This window comes from Apostichopus japonicus, chromosome 16 (assembly GCF_037975245.1).
Source record: "Apostichopus japonicus isolate 1M-3 chromosome 16, ASM3797524v1, whole genome shotgun sequence".
Classification (NCBI taxonomy): Eukaryota; Metazoa; Echinodermata; class Holothuroidea; order Aspidochirotida; family Stichopodidae; genus Apostichopus; species Apostichopus japonicus.
The window spans coordinates 844,060-859,835 of NC_092576.1; the positions used below are offsets into that span (position 1 = coordinate 844,060).

General features: G+C 39.9%; 1 protein-coding gene and 1 long non-coding RNA gene across 5 annotated transcripts in view; one reads left to right on the forward strand and one right to left on the reverse strand.

The window, feature by feature from the left end:
* Positions 1 to 15,776, forward strand: part of LOC139983335 (uncharacterized) — a 111,225-nt gene that overhangs the window by 14,663 nt on the left and 80,786 nt on the right. For 2 of the 4 annotated variants that reach the window (XM_071996849.1, XM_071996850.1), the window contains one exon: positions 13,301 to 13,389. The exons of 1 other annotated variant lie outside the window; for it this stretch is intronic. In XM_071996849.1, the coding sequence (XP_071852950.1) occupies positions 13,301 to 13,389 (89 nt within the window). Of the gene's footprint in view, positions 1 to 144; positions 261 to 897; positions 1,346 to 13,300; positions 13,390 to 15,776 lie in introns of those variants that run through there. One more of the 4 variants, XR_011798609.1, reaches the window with a different exon arrangement.
* Positions 3,368 to 6,765, reverse strand: LOC139983367 (uncharacterized). Its single transcript, XR_011798634.1, has 2 exons — positions 5,531 to 6,765; positions 3,368 to 4,737 (listed from the first exon to the last, which is right to left on the reverse strand). It is a non-coding gene; the product is annotated as an uncharacterized lncRNA (long non-coding RNA).

A 15,776-nucleotide genomic window follows, 5' to 3' on the forward strand; every position in this document is an offset into this window, starting at 1 on the left:
AGCACATTTAGGGCGGTGTAGATCCCTTGAATTTTATCGTCAGTCCTTGAAGTTTTATATGGTCAGACTATAGTGTGCCTTATTAATGTTTTTGTCGTTTATACCTGCAAGCATTCTCATTTCTTGCCTTAATATCTTTTACAGATGAAAAGAAGAACTTAGCTTTCTTTCTGTTGCCATTGCTTTTTCGAGGACGGGCAAAGGAAAGCGGATCTACTACGGTGACTAGTTGCCTTCAAGCATTCATAGACGATCAGCCAGTAAGCAAAATCATTAATTATATATATATATATATTTTTTGGTATTATTTTGGTGGTGCACCTTTTGGTCCATACCAGCTCAGCTGAAAGTTCGTTTAACCTCATAAACTTGGTGTGTTGTTGTTTATCGTGAGCAGAAGAATGCTACTTATTGTGCTAGTGGTCAAAGGTCATTTGAGGTTAACAAGGGCCAAACACTTAAAACCTTGTAAATTAGATGAATCTCATATGTGATGCATATAGGTTTGCCAACACGAGTCCATGAATCCCATGGATTATAGTAGAGGTCAGAGGTCATTAGAAGCCACCAGGGCAATTTTTTCTAATTACACTAGTGATGAAATGGGGGAAGGTTCAATAAATTTCATCGTCGGTATGTAAACCCTGGTCATAATAATGAAGTGATCCGGTACTTGATAGTGCAAGGGAAAGGTCATTTGACATTAATGGGGTGGGCGTTACACTTTGAAAACCTTGTCAAGATGACTATGTTGACTTTCCTGACCTGTTTTTTTTAATTAATTATTCTGGTCCACAGTATCATAGCATTGTGCAGAAGTCTTAAAACTCTGTCTATCCACCTGTTTTTGTTACATTTTATTTGCAACTCAAGGAGTTTATTTTCTTTAATTTGCAGTCGGTGACAAGTGTTAGAGGACTACTGCAAGACAATATCGAAGGATGAGCGACCACAGCCATTCATTCTGTGCTCAGGAGAGAGCAAAGGTTCCCCTCAGCATTTTTTTTGTGATAATTGAGAGACATCCATTAATCAGTCCTCACTCCTACCGGCAGTAGACTATTTGTTTTAAAGTCATTATGTGTTGGACATCAACTTCCAAACTCAATGTAAGGGGGTTTGGGAGTTTTTCCATGCTGAGGTATATGAACTTGGTTTTATCAAAAGTCGTTCACTGAGTGCCTTTGGAGCCTTCGTAGCAAACAGAAGTGTTTAAGGGTTAAAATGTCTTGCAACAAACTTTTCAAATGGTTTCTCGGTATTAACCTGACATGTTTACATTTTAAGGTTGCTTTAGTTTCATATTTATTTACATATTAAAGGGAAATAGTAACTGTTTGAATTGTCAAACTGTACCTACAAAAAATCTGTATTTTTTTTTTTGGGGGGGGGGGGGGGTAGATTTGTTATTGTATACAGTTGTGAAAGGTTGAGGCAGGGTTGGTATATCAAACAAACATTTAATTTTGTGTGTTTAACAGATCAGGTGCCAGCAGTGTCCCTATGATCACTTATAATTTTGATCTTGAAGCTGCTTTTATTTCTAGTATGTAGAATCAATGTGAGATGTGTAACCATTTGGCTTTTGTTTGAAACGATGTTTAAATTTTACAGTTCATCAATCATCTAAGCACAATCAAAATGTTAGCAATATATGCCTTGGCTCCTTGTTAAAGCAATTGCAGATACAATGGTGTATCAATATTTTTCGGTTTGTGTGTCCTTGTTTAAAACATAAAATGGTTAGCTTCAATTGACTATATGTTGGAAATTATCAGTGATATTATATTCACTTATTTAGACCAGAGTTGCTTGAAAGAGACCAACATTAAGCTGTAATTGATTGTGTGTTGCACCTGTACCTTGTGTAGTTGAGTCAACATGCAGGAGGTCTTCTGTGGTCAACACATTTCAAGAACTGAATATAGTAAACAATGGCAAAATATGGATAGCTAATATTTTCAGCTTTAATATTGTTGATATGTGTTTATCCCCATTGTGAGTTTATGTAATTATTGCTTTGGATGGAAGTCACAGATCATTTAACTAGGTAAATAGAAGTCAAGCACTGAATGCTGTGAGAATTCATACTGGAGGAACAATCTGAAGTCGGTCCAAAATGAAGAAGATGTCATCAATGTAGCGCCACCAGATAAGGGGACGGCAGGGAGCCGTACTGAGCATGCGTTCTTCAAGGCTAGACATAAACAGACATGCAAAGGAAGGAGCCATCCTGGTTCCCATGGCAGTCCCGTGTCTTTGAAGGTAATGCTTGTCCATGAACGTGAAGTTGTTTTTGGTGAGAACCTGTTGCATGAGAGCTTTGATGTCAGAGATGGGTGGACAAGGGTGGACCTTCTTAGACATGGCTGCACACGTGGCTGCGATACCTTCAGCATGAGGGATGTTAGTGTACAGAGAAGTGACGTCGAAAGTACCGATGATGGCTGTACTGGGGATTTGGTTTTTGATATCTTCAAGTTTCCTGAGGAAATCTGGAGTGTCATGGATATAAGAATTAATCTGAGGAACAAGAGGTTTGATGAAGTGGTCCACAAACAAGGATATCTTCTCTGTGGGGGACCCATTGCCCGAAATGATAGGCCTACCAGGGTTACCAGGCTTGTGAATTTTGGGCAGGAGATAAAACCTGGCTGCCTTACAGTCTGTGGGAGAAAGGAAAGAAACAGCCTTCTTAGAGATCTGGTTCCGCTGGTACATATCAGTGATGGTCTGTTTTATCTGCTGGGAGAAAATATCTGTGGGATCAGAATCAAGAAGAGTGTAAATATCACTGTTGGAGAGATGACGCATGGCTTCCTTGATGTAATCCTGTTGATCCTGGATGACAACTGCAGAACCTTTGTCGGCTGGCTTGATGATAATGTCACTGCGAGACATCAGTGAGGAGAGTGCTGTACGCTCATCTCTTGATCTCACATTGATGACATCTTCTTCATTTGGACCAGTGATGAGGATAGCCTGCTCACCTTCATCAATCACGTCAATTCTTTCCACAGCACCATCAAATTCACCTCTGATTACTCTCACCAACAGGTTAACTTTCTCGATGTGACTGTTCGCAAGGAACACGGTTCTCTCTCTACAGATTTATACACCAAGCCCACAGACACACACCAGTATCTCCATTATTCAAGCTGCCATGCCCGTCACTGCAAGTCTGGAAATGCCTACAGTTAAGCACTTCGTCTTCGTCGCATTTGCTCTAACAATTCCTCTTTCATTCGCCATACAGATGCTTTGGAAAAACACCTTATTGCCAGGGGCCATAGTGCCAGAAGGGTGCGTGAAGCCATTCAGAGAGTCCGCTCCCTTTCCAGACCATCTACTTTGGCAGTGAAGGACAAAAGGGACGAGATTGCGACAACAAGCTGCCCCTGGTTGTTACTTTCCACCCAAATCTTCCTCCCCTTCAGAAAATCACCTCTAACAACCACAACATTCTCCTCACTTCAGATAGACTCCAACGAGCCGTCCCTGAAAAACCCATCATCGCCTACAGACGACCACGCAACCTACGAGACCTTCTTGTACGTGCTGCTGTTCCACCTCTAACTTCTAACCCCACACCCATTCAGCATGGTACCTTCAAATGTGATCGTACTTCGAGATGCATCGTCTGCAGCCACCACATTGTTGAATCCAATTCCATCACCAGCCACAGCATGCAACTCACACACAAGACTAAGGGTCACATCACTTGCACTACCACCAATGTCATTAATCTGATCTCTTGTAGAGTTTGCGGCATCCAGTATGTTGGCGAAACCAAAACCACCCTCAAGAAGCGATTCTATGGTCACAGATCCACAGTCAACACCATGAAGACTGAGACCCCAGTTGGAGAACATTTTAACCTTCCCAACCATACCATTAACGACATGTCCCTACAGGGGATTGAATCCTTAGGTAGCCGTCCTGACCTAGTACGAATCAGCAGAGAGAGGCTCTGGATGCAACGCCTTCGTACCATTCAACCTCATGGGCTGAACATTCAGGAAGGACATGACTAACTTTCCTCTGTCCCCCACTCCTTCTCCCCTTTCTCCCCCCCCCCCCTTTCAATCTTCTTCTCACAGCTCTCTTCCCCTCCTTTTTTCTCCACACCTTTCTGTCTTTGTCCCTCTCCAGTTTATTCCTTACCCTGTGCCTTTAATCCTCTCTTTGTCCCTCCACAGTTTATCTCATTCCTCTCCTCTTCTCCTGTTTCTTTCTACTTATAATGCCCTTTCATCCATCTCATTGTGTTCACCGTGCTCATTAACCTGTCTGTATTCTGTGCGTGTTTTTGTCCCCTCTGTTACTGTAACTTGTCATTTAGCCTCTGAAGAAGATCCTGCTAGGATCGAAACGTCAGGCCAACTTACTTTTACACATTTCACCTTTTAAGTTAGCATATTTACAAGGTTTTAAGTGTTTGGCCCTTGTTAACCTCAAATGACCTTTGACCACTAGCACAATAAGTAGCATTTTTCTGCTCACTATAAACAACAACACACCAAGTTTATAAGGTTAAACAAACTATCAGCTGAGCTGGTATGAACCAAAAGGTGTACCACCAAAAGAATTTTACTTAAAATATAATTAATGATTTTGCTACTTGCTGATCGTCTATGAATGCTTGAAGGCAACTAGTCACCGTAGTTGACCCGCTTTTCTTTGCCCGTCCTCGAAAAAGCAATGGCAACAGAAAGAAAGCTAAGTTCTTCTTTTCATCTGTAAAGAGATTAAGGCAAGAAATGAGAATGCTTGCAGGTATAAACGACAAAAAATTAATAAGGCACAATATAGTCTGACCATATAAAACTTCAAAGACTGACGATAAAATTCAAGGGATACATCGCCCTAAATTTGCTCCACAACTTAAGGCTCATACACATTAATAACAGCAACATGAAAGTTAATGTGACATGTGTACTCATAGGGGACCTACACATTTGTATTAGAAGACTTAATTACCTACCCTACACACTAATTTCAAGGCAAATTTTGTAAGATTTTGAAGGGAAAAAATGAAAAAGCCCATAGTGCTAACCTTTCATTGACACAGTTGTACTGAAATCTGAATACAATTGTCCAAAGATTTTTGAAAGAATTATTCAAACCCTATGTGGAACCTACAGACAACACTGATACATGTCCAAGTGACTGTCATTAAGTTAATATTATAACAGGGCTGGGTCTCACTTCAACCACACACAAACCCGAAAGCGGCTACAAAAAAAAAATAGTAGCCAATTAATCATATTGAGTGTAATGATTGGAGAAAGTTTGCAGAAAGGTTCAGAAGCCACTATTGACATTAACCTGATTTGGTCCATTCAGATCAGTTGATTTTGATAGATTTTTAAAAATTAACAATCCACCAAAAACATATTTTGATGGTATATCCAAATATTGACCCATCTTTACAGATATACTGGAAAGAGAAACTCTATTGTCATGGCATAAGCTCTGAATGAAGCTAGCAATGAATTCACAGGCCACGACTACATTAAATTAGGCTTACCATCAGTCAGTGCATCCAACGTCTTCTCTAAATGCAAAAAGTTCGGCCAGTTTAGGATGATCGCCTGTATAGCACAAGATGTCCATCGTCAAATATCCCACTATGTTGTATAATTTGTTGGCAGTTAATTGGTATTTGTAATAATTCGAAGTGCTGTTCTACCTGTAGGAAAGAGAAAAATATGCAAACAGCATTATAGGCCTATAACATTACGAGCACTGATGTTCTATGCTATACCAATATTATTATAGCCTAGAACTCATTAAATGCCAGGCCTAACTTAGGCTACTTCGAAGTTCGAAAAACCCTCGAAGTTCGGACATCCCTTACGAATGCATAATTTCACCATGGCACAAATACAATAGTATCAATTTGACGAAACCTATGAAGCGACTTTTTTTCTAACGAGAATGTTTCTTCTGCCATCGATAGTATCATTTTAAAAGAAGTGTGTACAAATACAATTCTGGAGCATTTTAGTGCTAAAGTGTTCGGACTTCGAAGGGTCCATTATGATACTACTGTATGTACGTACTACTACTAGCATTAACAACGTACTGTACGTGTCTAACATTAGGCCTAAGTTGTGACATGCTAGGTCTAACGTTATGCTAATAAGGGTTAATGTGGTCATTTAATGTGGTCAAACCTTAAAGAAAACAACGGAGTACGATTTATGATTTACAACGCAAATGTGCTAAAATGAAACCTTGTCTAGCCAAGATATAGGCTAGAGAGACCTGTTGCATACGCATAGCTTACCGTAAGTTGACGAGGATCTGCATCACACAGGCGTTCGCAACGTTAATACAATGTGAGTAATATAGACCTAGTACACACTTGCGGGCGCGCCTGTCAATCGCTTCACTACAAGCTAGCCTAACGTAATACAACTATGCTGGAAATACAATTAGTATTACTATCAGAAGACTTTACGTATGCCTGGTATAGCCTACATGTAGCACCGAGAGAACGAACGATCATTCGATACCACTATATGTAGAGATCGCAGTGTTCGATGCACACACCAAGCAGAGGATTGTTTTTCTTTACGCTCACATTCAAATGTAGCACATAACTATGGCATTTCCCACCTCTTGAGTATAGTGCTAACAAATTCGTCAGCCATTGTGTACTTTCACTATATACGATCTACTCATGATGCATGCACATCGCGCAGAATACCAGTACAGTAATGGCGCGAAAATGCTGGTTTTTGCACAACATTGGGCAAATCAAGCTTATTTGCCCAACAGAAAGTAACAATAAACTACATCTTAATTTTTGCACAACAAAGTTTACCCATATCAGTTGTGTAATTTCTTTTACTCAATTGTTGGTTAATATTGACTCATATTGGGCAATGCTTTGTTTGCTCAACCAGTTTTGCCCAACAGTTTTTAGAGTGTACTGAAAGAAAAATAAAAAAGCAATGAATAGCTTAAAAATGATCTCCTTGGTAATTAAAATAAAGTTCTAAGCTTGGCCGATATTACTACTGTAAAAGAGAGTTTTGACATAAATGGATCTGTATGGTTTTTCTCCATCTACATAAGACATTTGGTTGTTTACATTAGCATCCGGCGGTATACTGTGCAACTTTCACCGACCGTACGGTAAACGATGGCAAGCGATGTAATGACCGATGCTCGCTTACATGGGCGTCAACAGGTGGGGGACGGGGGGGACATGTCCCCCCCACTTTCAAAAGTGGAGGGGATATCATATCATTTGTCCCCCCCACTTTTCAGAGCAGTTATTAAAAAAATCACATGCATATGCGCGATTTTCTATCACAATTGCTGAGCTGATTCAAGTAGAATCTAGCTTAAGAATCATTATCAATAAATTGCACTGGAAATTAGAACAGTGCTTGGCCCTTTATCCCCCTTCCTCCGATATTCACCCTCCCCGTTTCGTCCGAGACCTCTGATAAAAGTTTGTGCGATGTTTGAACGATGTTTTAGAGTGTTTTGTGGAAGCACCCCTTCTCGCCAGAAATGGAATTCCCCTTGCCCTACACTGTGAATCAGAGAAAACGACGCATTTCAACTTGAAAACAAGTCGAAGACCCCACCAGGAAGGTAATATCATATATTTTAGGCCCTACAGACAGTATTCTGCCTGTATGCAGGGTATTATATGATACCAAACTACCGAAAATATTTCGTTTGAGATGGACGCTGTGTAATTCGTTTCCCTTGGTGTCAGAACGGCATCTTTCTACCAGTACTTTCTGTCGGAATTTAGTTTTGTGAGACAAAATTTCTCCTCACAGATCTGGTTCTGATGTAACTAAAAACGACTCAGGAAGGCCGTCTCCTGCGATCTAGGGGGTCTTATGTACCCAAAATTTTCTGGTACGCTACGCGCCAACCAATGGTGGCGCTCCGCTTAGATAGTATAGTGTCCCCCCCCCCCCCCACTTTCTGAAACCTGCTGACGCCCATGCTCGCTTACATGATATTGGCATCGATATGTTAAACGCGCGCTTAGCGAGCGAAAAATTTTGGCTTTTTTTCGGGCAAGTCATTACAGCCCCCAAATCCAATTGGGCTCCTACACCTTTGACTACACACATAGACAGTTTTTGGGGCTGTTCATCCTGGAACATGCATTTCAATTCTCACTGATATGATGTTATATCTGCTCTTTGCTTTACAAATTCGAAAAAGCGTGTAGCGAGTAATTGCCAAGGGAGGGGCGAAGCCTGTAGGCAATCTATCTAAGCGAAGCTCCACCATGAGTTGGCGCGAATTTTTGGCCGAAAATGCCTCCCAGATCGCTGGAAATGACACTTCCCAGGCCTTGTAAGTTGCATCTAAGCATTGTCTATTTTGAAATTACTAGCGATGTCATAAAGAAAATTTGCTCGGGAGGGGGGGGGGGGGCGGTCGCCCCTTCCCGAAATGCGTCATGTTACCCGACGACTCGGTTGGTTCCATATAGCACAATTGTACAATTGTTTAAGGCGTCCATACACACACACGCGTTATGATAGACCATATATAGTATTTATATAGATACATTAGTGAGAGGAAAAATGGAATCGTCAAAAATGGAGTTATCGGTGTAAGGGGTAGGGTAAGGTAATTTAAGGTTATATGGGAAAATAACTTCATCAGAATACGTAATGTACTTTCAATGTAACTAAAATGGGAACTTCGAGTTATATCATTGTGTATGAAGCATTTTAGTGTTCAGCGTCAGTTAAAAATATGCATTGAAAGGTGCATCTGCTTGATATTTCGAATTTTCTTGATGGTTACAACTTTATATTCCCAACAATGTTGCTGCCATTTATATATTTTGCAGGCTCCATACCCTTTCAGGGTAGAGGATGGGGGAAGAACAATGCAAGCTACGAAGCACATGATTGTCCACAAAATATTGCCGAAATATTAAGGTAAGCATCCTCGTGTATGCAGTTTCCTTTCTTTTGTTTTTGGAAAGTATTGTATAAATATTTTCTTTGCCTTGACCTAGACAGCTACCCCCTACTTTGAATGAAATGCTATACGGAAGTTATTAGAACCGCACTATGACAACATGATATATTGCATGAAAAGCATAATATGTTTAGAAAAATCAGATTGAAAAACAGCAGTAAGTTATATATAAGGTCAGGATATGGAAATACTTCATGAACCTATGATGTCAACATGAGGTAGACAATTAATGCCTTATCTATATATACTAAATCTAACTAGGATCACTTTTAGATTGCTTGTCAACAATCCATTAAACAGAAATATTTCCAATATCCTATCCTACAACTGTTACAAACTTAGAATATATTTCCTGTTTTGGCTCGCTTGACTTGTCAGAGTGGATTGTTTTTCAGAATGGATGGTTGGGTAGTGCCTTTTGGCCGTGACGTTTTGGATACCGCATGGCGGGTCACTTAAAAAGCACTCATTGTGCATGGGAGGCCTCATAAAGTGGGATGGGCAAAATGGGTTGAGGATATGTGCAGGCGTATAACTACCTTCGAGAAAATGTAAGGCGAGTTAAGGAAACATTATCTTTAATAATTATTTCCAATAGTTAGTCATACATTAACGTCAGTTGATAAAGTGCCAAAAATCATCTGTAAAGTTGAATTGCAGAATACTTATCCACTCACACGTGATATTAAATCACGGTGAAAATACAAAAGAAGAAGAAGTATAGATTCATTTTAAAGGTATAGTACATTAAAGCATAAGAAGAAGTGTCCATAGTAATAAGGCAGCAAATAATTAACACATAATTATGCTCATGAACAGTACAAATTAAATATAAAATACACACAATAACAAGAGTATATGAGTGAAGCTAGTGAACAACTTCAACTTACAAAGCGTTGAAGGGTAAACAAACACGACCTTGACTTCAGCATTACCCAGCGGCATACTGGGTCACGCTATAGTTTACACAGGCTTTCTTGGAAATGTTTAGAAATATGTAAGGAACCAATAGGAAAGGTGAACGTTATAACATTGCAAGTTGATCGGTGACGTACGTCGAACAAACGCAAATACATGCAATATGCAGATACCCACATAAAAGTCTGGCCACAAGTAAATCACTTTTATAATTCAGTGACACATTAAAACCTAATAAGCCTATCGGTTCACGGTGGTATGTTTATGCTTACATAGCCTTAATAAACTTAAGCAAAGCAATGTCATTTACATATGAAGAAAACATATCAGGAGAACACGTGAGCCTAGACTAACGGCCAACCGAAAAGTGATAAGCGTAAGCTCAGTTGTCGGCAAATATTCTAATTTACAAGGTTTGCATGCGTGCCACGCCTTACTCCCATTTGAACGAGTTCAGTTTTTGAGCCTCTATGGATCTCGGATCACTTAGTATGCAAATTGTGTAACACAAAGGAATGAAATGACATGTCAGTATCATTGGCTAGTGGATAGCATAGTCTCTGTATTATATAGTGGATCAACTACTTCCAAGAACATAGTAAGTAAATAACTGTAAATATTATGTTACGGTGACCTTCATGTATGCATTCCTCCTGATTGGTAGAATAATTTATCGCTCCGGACAACAATATTTGATACACATTTAATCCTGGAATTGACCCTCGGACAGTAGGTTCGCTGGAACACCATTGGTACGGTGAGGTGGGTGTTCACTGGCCCTAGGCCTATTGATTATCTCCTTCCGGGTATTTGATAGTTTATATATAAAACGGGTTCTCTGCAGATCCTTGGTCGGAATAATGGAGAATCTCAGATTTGCTGAAACTAAACCAGAGCAAAAAGCATCGGCAAATCTGTTGTGGATGAAATTATGGTAAACCTCCCAGTGACACTGGATGACACGTTCGTCTAGAAACAGCGCTCCTCGGTGGTTAATATCTTGAACGAACAAGGGAACTGTCTCGTCTGTTATTTAAATACCTCCTCTTTTAATATCGCACAGTTCATGGTCTGGGAACACGCGGGAAACAAATGAACAGGACTGGGACAGGTACACGCAGACACGTCACCACGTGGTGGTTGTGCAGCACAATAAACATAATTATCCGTCCGTTCATGCTATATTTGGCATTAAATTGTACGGTATGTTCGTAACGTTCTCGCCAGGTCAATTACCTAGGCTGCAGGATGTATTCAATTGGTAGCATGTGGGCACATGCTGCCTGGTGATGCAAAAATAAGTACATTGTACCTTTATAGGTATTAAATCTGATAAATGTAAGTCTTATGTCTATACATCTCATTTCTACGATCCCGTTATCGTGAGAGAATCAAGGTTTAAACTATCGTTCTGTCAACTATCGGTCGAACAACGACCATTTCTTGACCATGTTCGACGAAGCAAGTGTCATATCTAGCCTACCTAATAAATGTTCGTGCGAACTGGTCTCGAATACAGACAGTTAGGATGTTAGGAAATTGATCTATTTAGCATTGGCTATTGAGCCAGATATGAGACAATATTCCTCAGTTGTCAACACAGTGCACTGTTGCGGCAAGTTTAGTTGTCTAGTGCACCCTATTTACGTCATTCTTATGTTCATATCAGTGAACTAAGTCTATACCTTGTTTTTTCGCTCACAAATCGCCTGCGACGCTTCAGTGTATGTTAAAGTCACAATGTGTATTTGCCAAATTTTAACTTCGACTTTTCCAGCTTTCTGCTCTCAAAGCTCAGTGAAAATAACACCGTTATATGCAATTTTCATATTAATAATCATGATTGTTATTATTGAGTTACCTGTCGTTAAACATTTTGAGCATTCTACAAACTTCATGCAAAAATTGCAAGCCCCGTCTAATACATTATGTGCCAACCAAATCTCTCTGTTTTGTTTACGACCGGTAGGCTTGTGTGCGGCTCATTCTCTTGAATAGTATATATATGTATTTCGGTCCCTTATCCGCATTGTAGTTTGCGAAATTGTAATTTGCGAAATTGTAGTTTGCGAAATTATGTCATTTTCTTGCATTGCAAAGAATAAACAGTGTTTTCAGACGTTTCCTCCGTGAAATTTGGTAAAAAGGTGGACGATACGAGTATAACAGGATACATTTGTGTAAATGAACATGCTGATATGGGCGTTCGCAGTGATTTTACGGTAAATCGTTCGCGCCAGAAGGGCAACAGAAAATCAATTTTCGATTGCGACAGCTTTTTTCCAATAAACCCACTTGGTCAGAGTGCATTTAGAATAGGAAATATTGAATCTGCCTCGGAGGTTTGTTTACCCAAATTCATCAACAAACACAATTGAGTCAATCGTTTTGGTTTTGGTAGAGACGTTGGAAAGTTCATTTCCTTATAATCATCAGAGTGAGGAATTTTCAAAGTTGCGTTGGGGATTCAAAACGGAAGGGACAGAATTAAAGCCGAGTGCAGTTAGGATAGTTCCCACGAAGACATTTATATTGGTGCTTAGTCGAAGTTTAGACGTTCTTATCACAAGATAATCGCAATTTCCATTTGTGTCAAAATCTTTACATTTGATAGCGCCATTTGGACGTTCAACTCTGGGTTTTCCAAATCTAACAATTTTCCTCGGTGTTCGTATATATTACAAATATCGATAGTGCTGCCTTCTTTAAGTACGTTTCTTATGGGGATAGAATCTTTGAAGTGTGGCACAATCACCAGCATCTCCAAAGTCCCCAAACATCCCGATTTTCAAATAAGAGGGTGTGCTGCTCTGTGTTTGGTGAATTCAGCCGACTTAAATGTAGATGTTTAAAGACATCTTTATGTTTAAAGTTATCTATATAATTAGGTCTGCACGCAAGGATGTGCCAATGAACACTACCAACATTTTCAACGGATTAAAAAAAGAAGGGAGCGTACACCACCACCCCGGGATCAGTAACTGGATTTTGTTTAAACTATAGAGGTCCGCAGGGTATGTTGCGTTGCAAAGTTCACCAAAAAAATGCCGTCCATACATGCCTTGATAGAGCAAGTTCGGTTGATTGCTGTAGTGATTTTTTTCCAGAGGATGCTGCAATCTCATTCATATTAAACGAGGTTTAAATGTTACTTTGGACTTTTTAAGTGAATTTTGCCATAACTCCCAAATATCAAGGCAATCGCTGTCAAGTAATTATTACTCTTCAACTAGATATGTTAAAGCTGTATACAGTATGACTACACAGGTTATATCAGGATGAATGTTCAGTTCATCAAGATAAAGTAAAACCGAACTCATCAGGAATTCAACGATTTATCAAACATTTATATATATTAGGGATTCTTTTCCGTTTACTAATTCTAGACTTCTTTTTCTCTTAGATATGTAGTTTTACTATACGATGTTGGTCAACGGACATTTCCAATAGGACCTTCAATCTCTCAACTGAGAGCGGCTTTGAAAACTTAAGGTAACGAAAGGCTTTTGCTACAGGTAAAAGTAAATCGGTCCCAACTTAGTTTCCGTGTAATACTTGGCTTCTAAGGCTTCAATGTTACGCATCCATTATAGTCAGGAAAGAGAATCGAACGATTTCACCGATTCCTACCTTAGCATGTATAATCCTATCCCAATATAAGCTACTCAACACCATACAACACCAGTACACTCATCACCAGTAAGGTTAGGTTCCTGTTCAATCATAATCCTGAAATTAATCTTGAGTTATACACATGCAATAATCTTGGGGTTCTTGCTGACCTTTTTCTTCCCTAAACAACAACAATGGACCTTTATGTGGAAAAGTAGGCGACTTATAACCTCTTATCCATAAAACCGCATTGTTGTTGCTACATTCTAGAGACCAAGACTAGCAGAATGCAGTGGAACTTTATTCGCTAAATTTGAAATGATACAACCGTGTGTGTGTTTCGTAACATTGAAACATCATATTAATCTACTTTTAGTTTAGCATTTCGTTTTCAATTGTGACCTGAACTATTTGCCACAGGCACAAAAGTAAAAAACCAAACTGTACAAAAAAGAAAACGTACCTTTCTATAATTTAAAAAAAAGCTTGCAAGAATTACGGTATGTTTTCCCAGTATGATATTTTCTCTATTCCATTCTTTTTATCTTCCTAAATATATTCTATATATTATAAACATATTCTTAATCTACTATTTAGATCGTGTTTTGAACAGTGAAATCTTCCGAGATTTTTACTCCCATTACGCATTAGTGGTCATTTTTTGAACTGACTGCGTCATAATCAACTTTTTCCTTCACCTTCTTGAAGCACTCTTTAAATATCCTTTAAAGTTATCAAGCTTTTGGTTAGGCTGAAATAATTCGTACAAATGCCGGTTTCGCGATGCTTTCTGTTGCTATATTGCTGGCATTGTTGCTCCGTTAGGAGATGTGGCTTTATGCTGCCCGCCTATTTAACGGTGCTTATGTAGTATTGTATCTCCCATCCTGTTATTTGTAGACCTTTTTAACTCTGATGTGCCGTTAAAACCCTTTGTGGCCTTGTCTTTGCATGTTGTTGAACTATTACAGGCGTAAGCCTTAGACTCCGTGTCAGGCTGCGGGTTCCCGCGCATGAGGTTAGCCATTGCTCTTTCTGGTGGCTTTTTAAGCCTTCCGCGACCATTGACCATTGTCTGTTCGGGTTAAGGCCGTAGCGGTACCTCTTGTTGGTTCTTCGTTACTATCTTCAGTTTTCCCCTAGGCGTATCGGTCCCCTCTGTATCTGTTTTCTAGTTCGAGTGGCTACTGCTACCAGTTACGGTAGTACGCTAGTAGTGTGAAATATCCTTCATTGACCAGATAAAATATCTGGCAGGAATGTCTCGTATACATGTACCACATGTTCCATCTTCCGTCCGGGCCGGAATTGGGATAAACATGTGCAATGTTCAACATAAAGGTCGTACTCCAGACGCGATCCTTGTTCCGCATGTGTTATATTAGACCAGAAAAAAATGAAAGGCGATCAAGTCGTGGCTTTCGGCTAGACGAACGAAACTGCAGAAGCAGCCTGCTCAGTAACATTCTACCCTTGCGCCGACTGAAGTCCCGGAGACAGTGGAGAGGTCTATCTGACAAATACGGTAGCATCTAGCTAGGACTAGGGAAAAGGAAAGGCTATGAAACCTATTTGAGGTACTGCCTTGTGTTGGATTGGCTTCGCTACCATCCAGAAAAATGGTTGTTTATGGTCTGCGACTTTCCAGGGAGCATGAAAGGCGACCAGTACATAGTGGCAGAAGTAGAAGCAAGTGCAGGTCTCCAAGAGCTTGATCTCCATACATCGGCAACTTTACGAGCAGCAGATGGCCATCATCCGTCTCTAGAGAGCTAGCTACCGAAATGGTTTATATGAACGCGGTCGATCTCAGAGTTGCAATTTGAAGATAAACCTTTCCGTCTTTCAAGACAACAAGAAGGAGGAACTTTACGATAAAAGGCACTTCCCTCAATCCAGTGCCTATGGCAAAGGTCATTAGTATCTTCAAAAGAGCCTAGCATTTGACTCACCTTCGGCTCCTGAGGCAACGCAACGTATCACTCGTTGCGGATAACAAACGAATATTCGAAAGTTACAACTCTATACATCCCATTTCGACGGACTGCAAGCTATTCAAAATAAAATATAGTGGACTGCCGTCATTGCCAAGGAAGTTTGGTTACTCAAGGTGAACGATTACGGGGCCTTTAACGGCCAATGTGCGACAGCTGTAAAGGTGTACCCACTTACTAGATCAATTTCTCGAATCAGGAGCCGCAGGAACTCAAACTACAAAGTATTCCTCAATTTGATATCAAATTCACACACGGCACTTAAGACTTCAA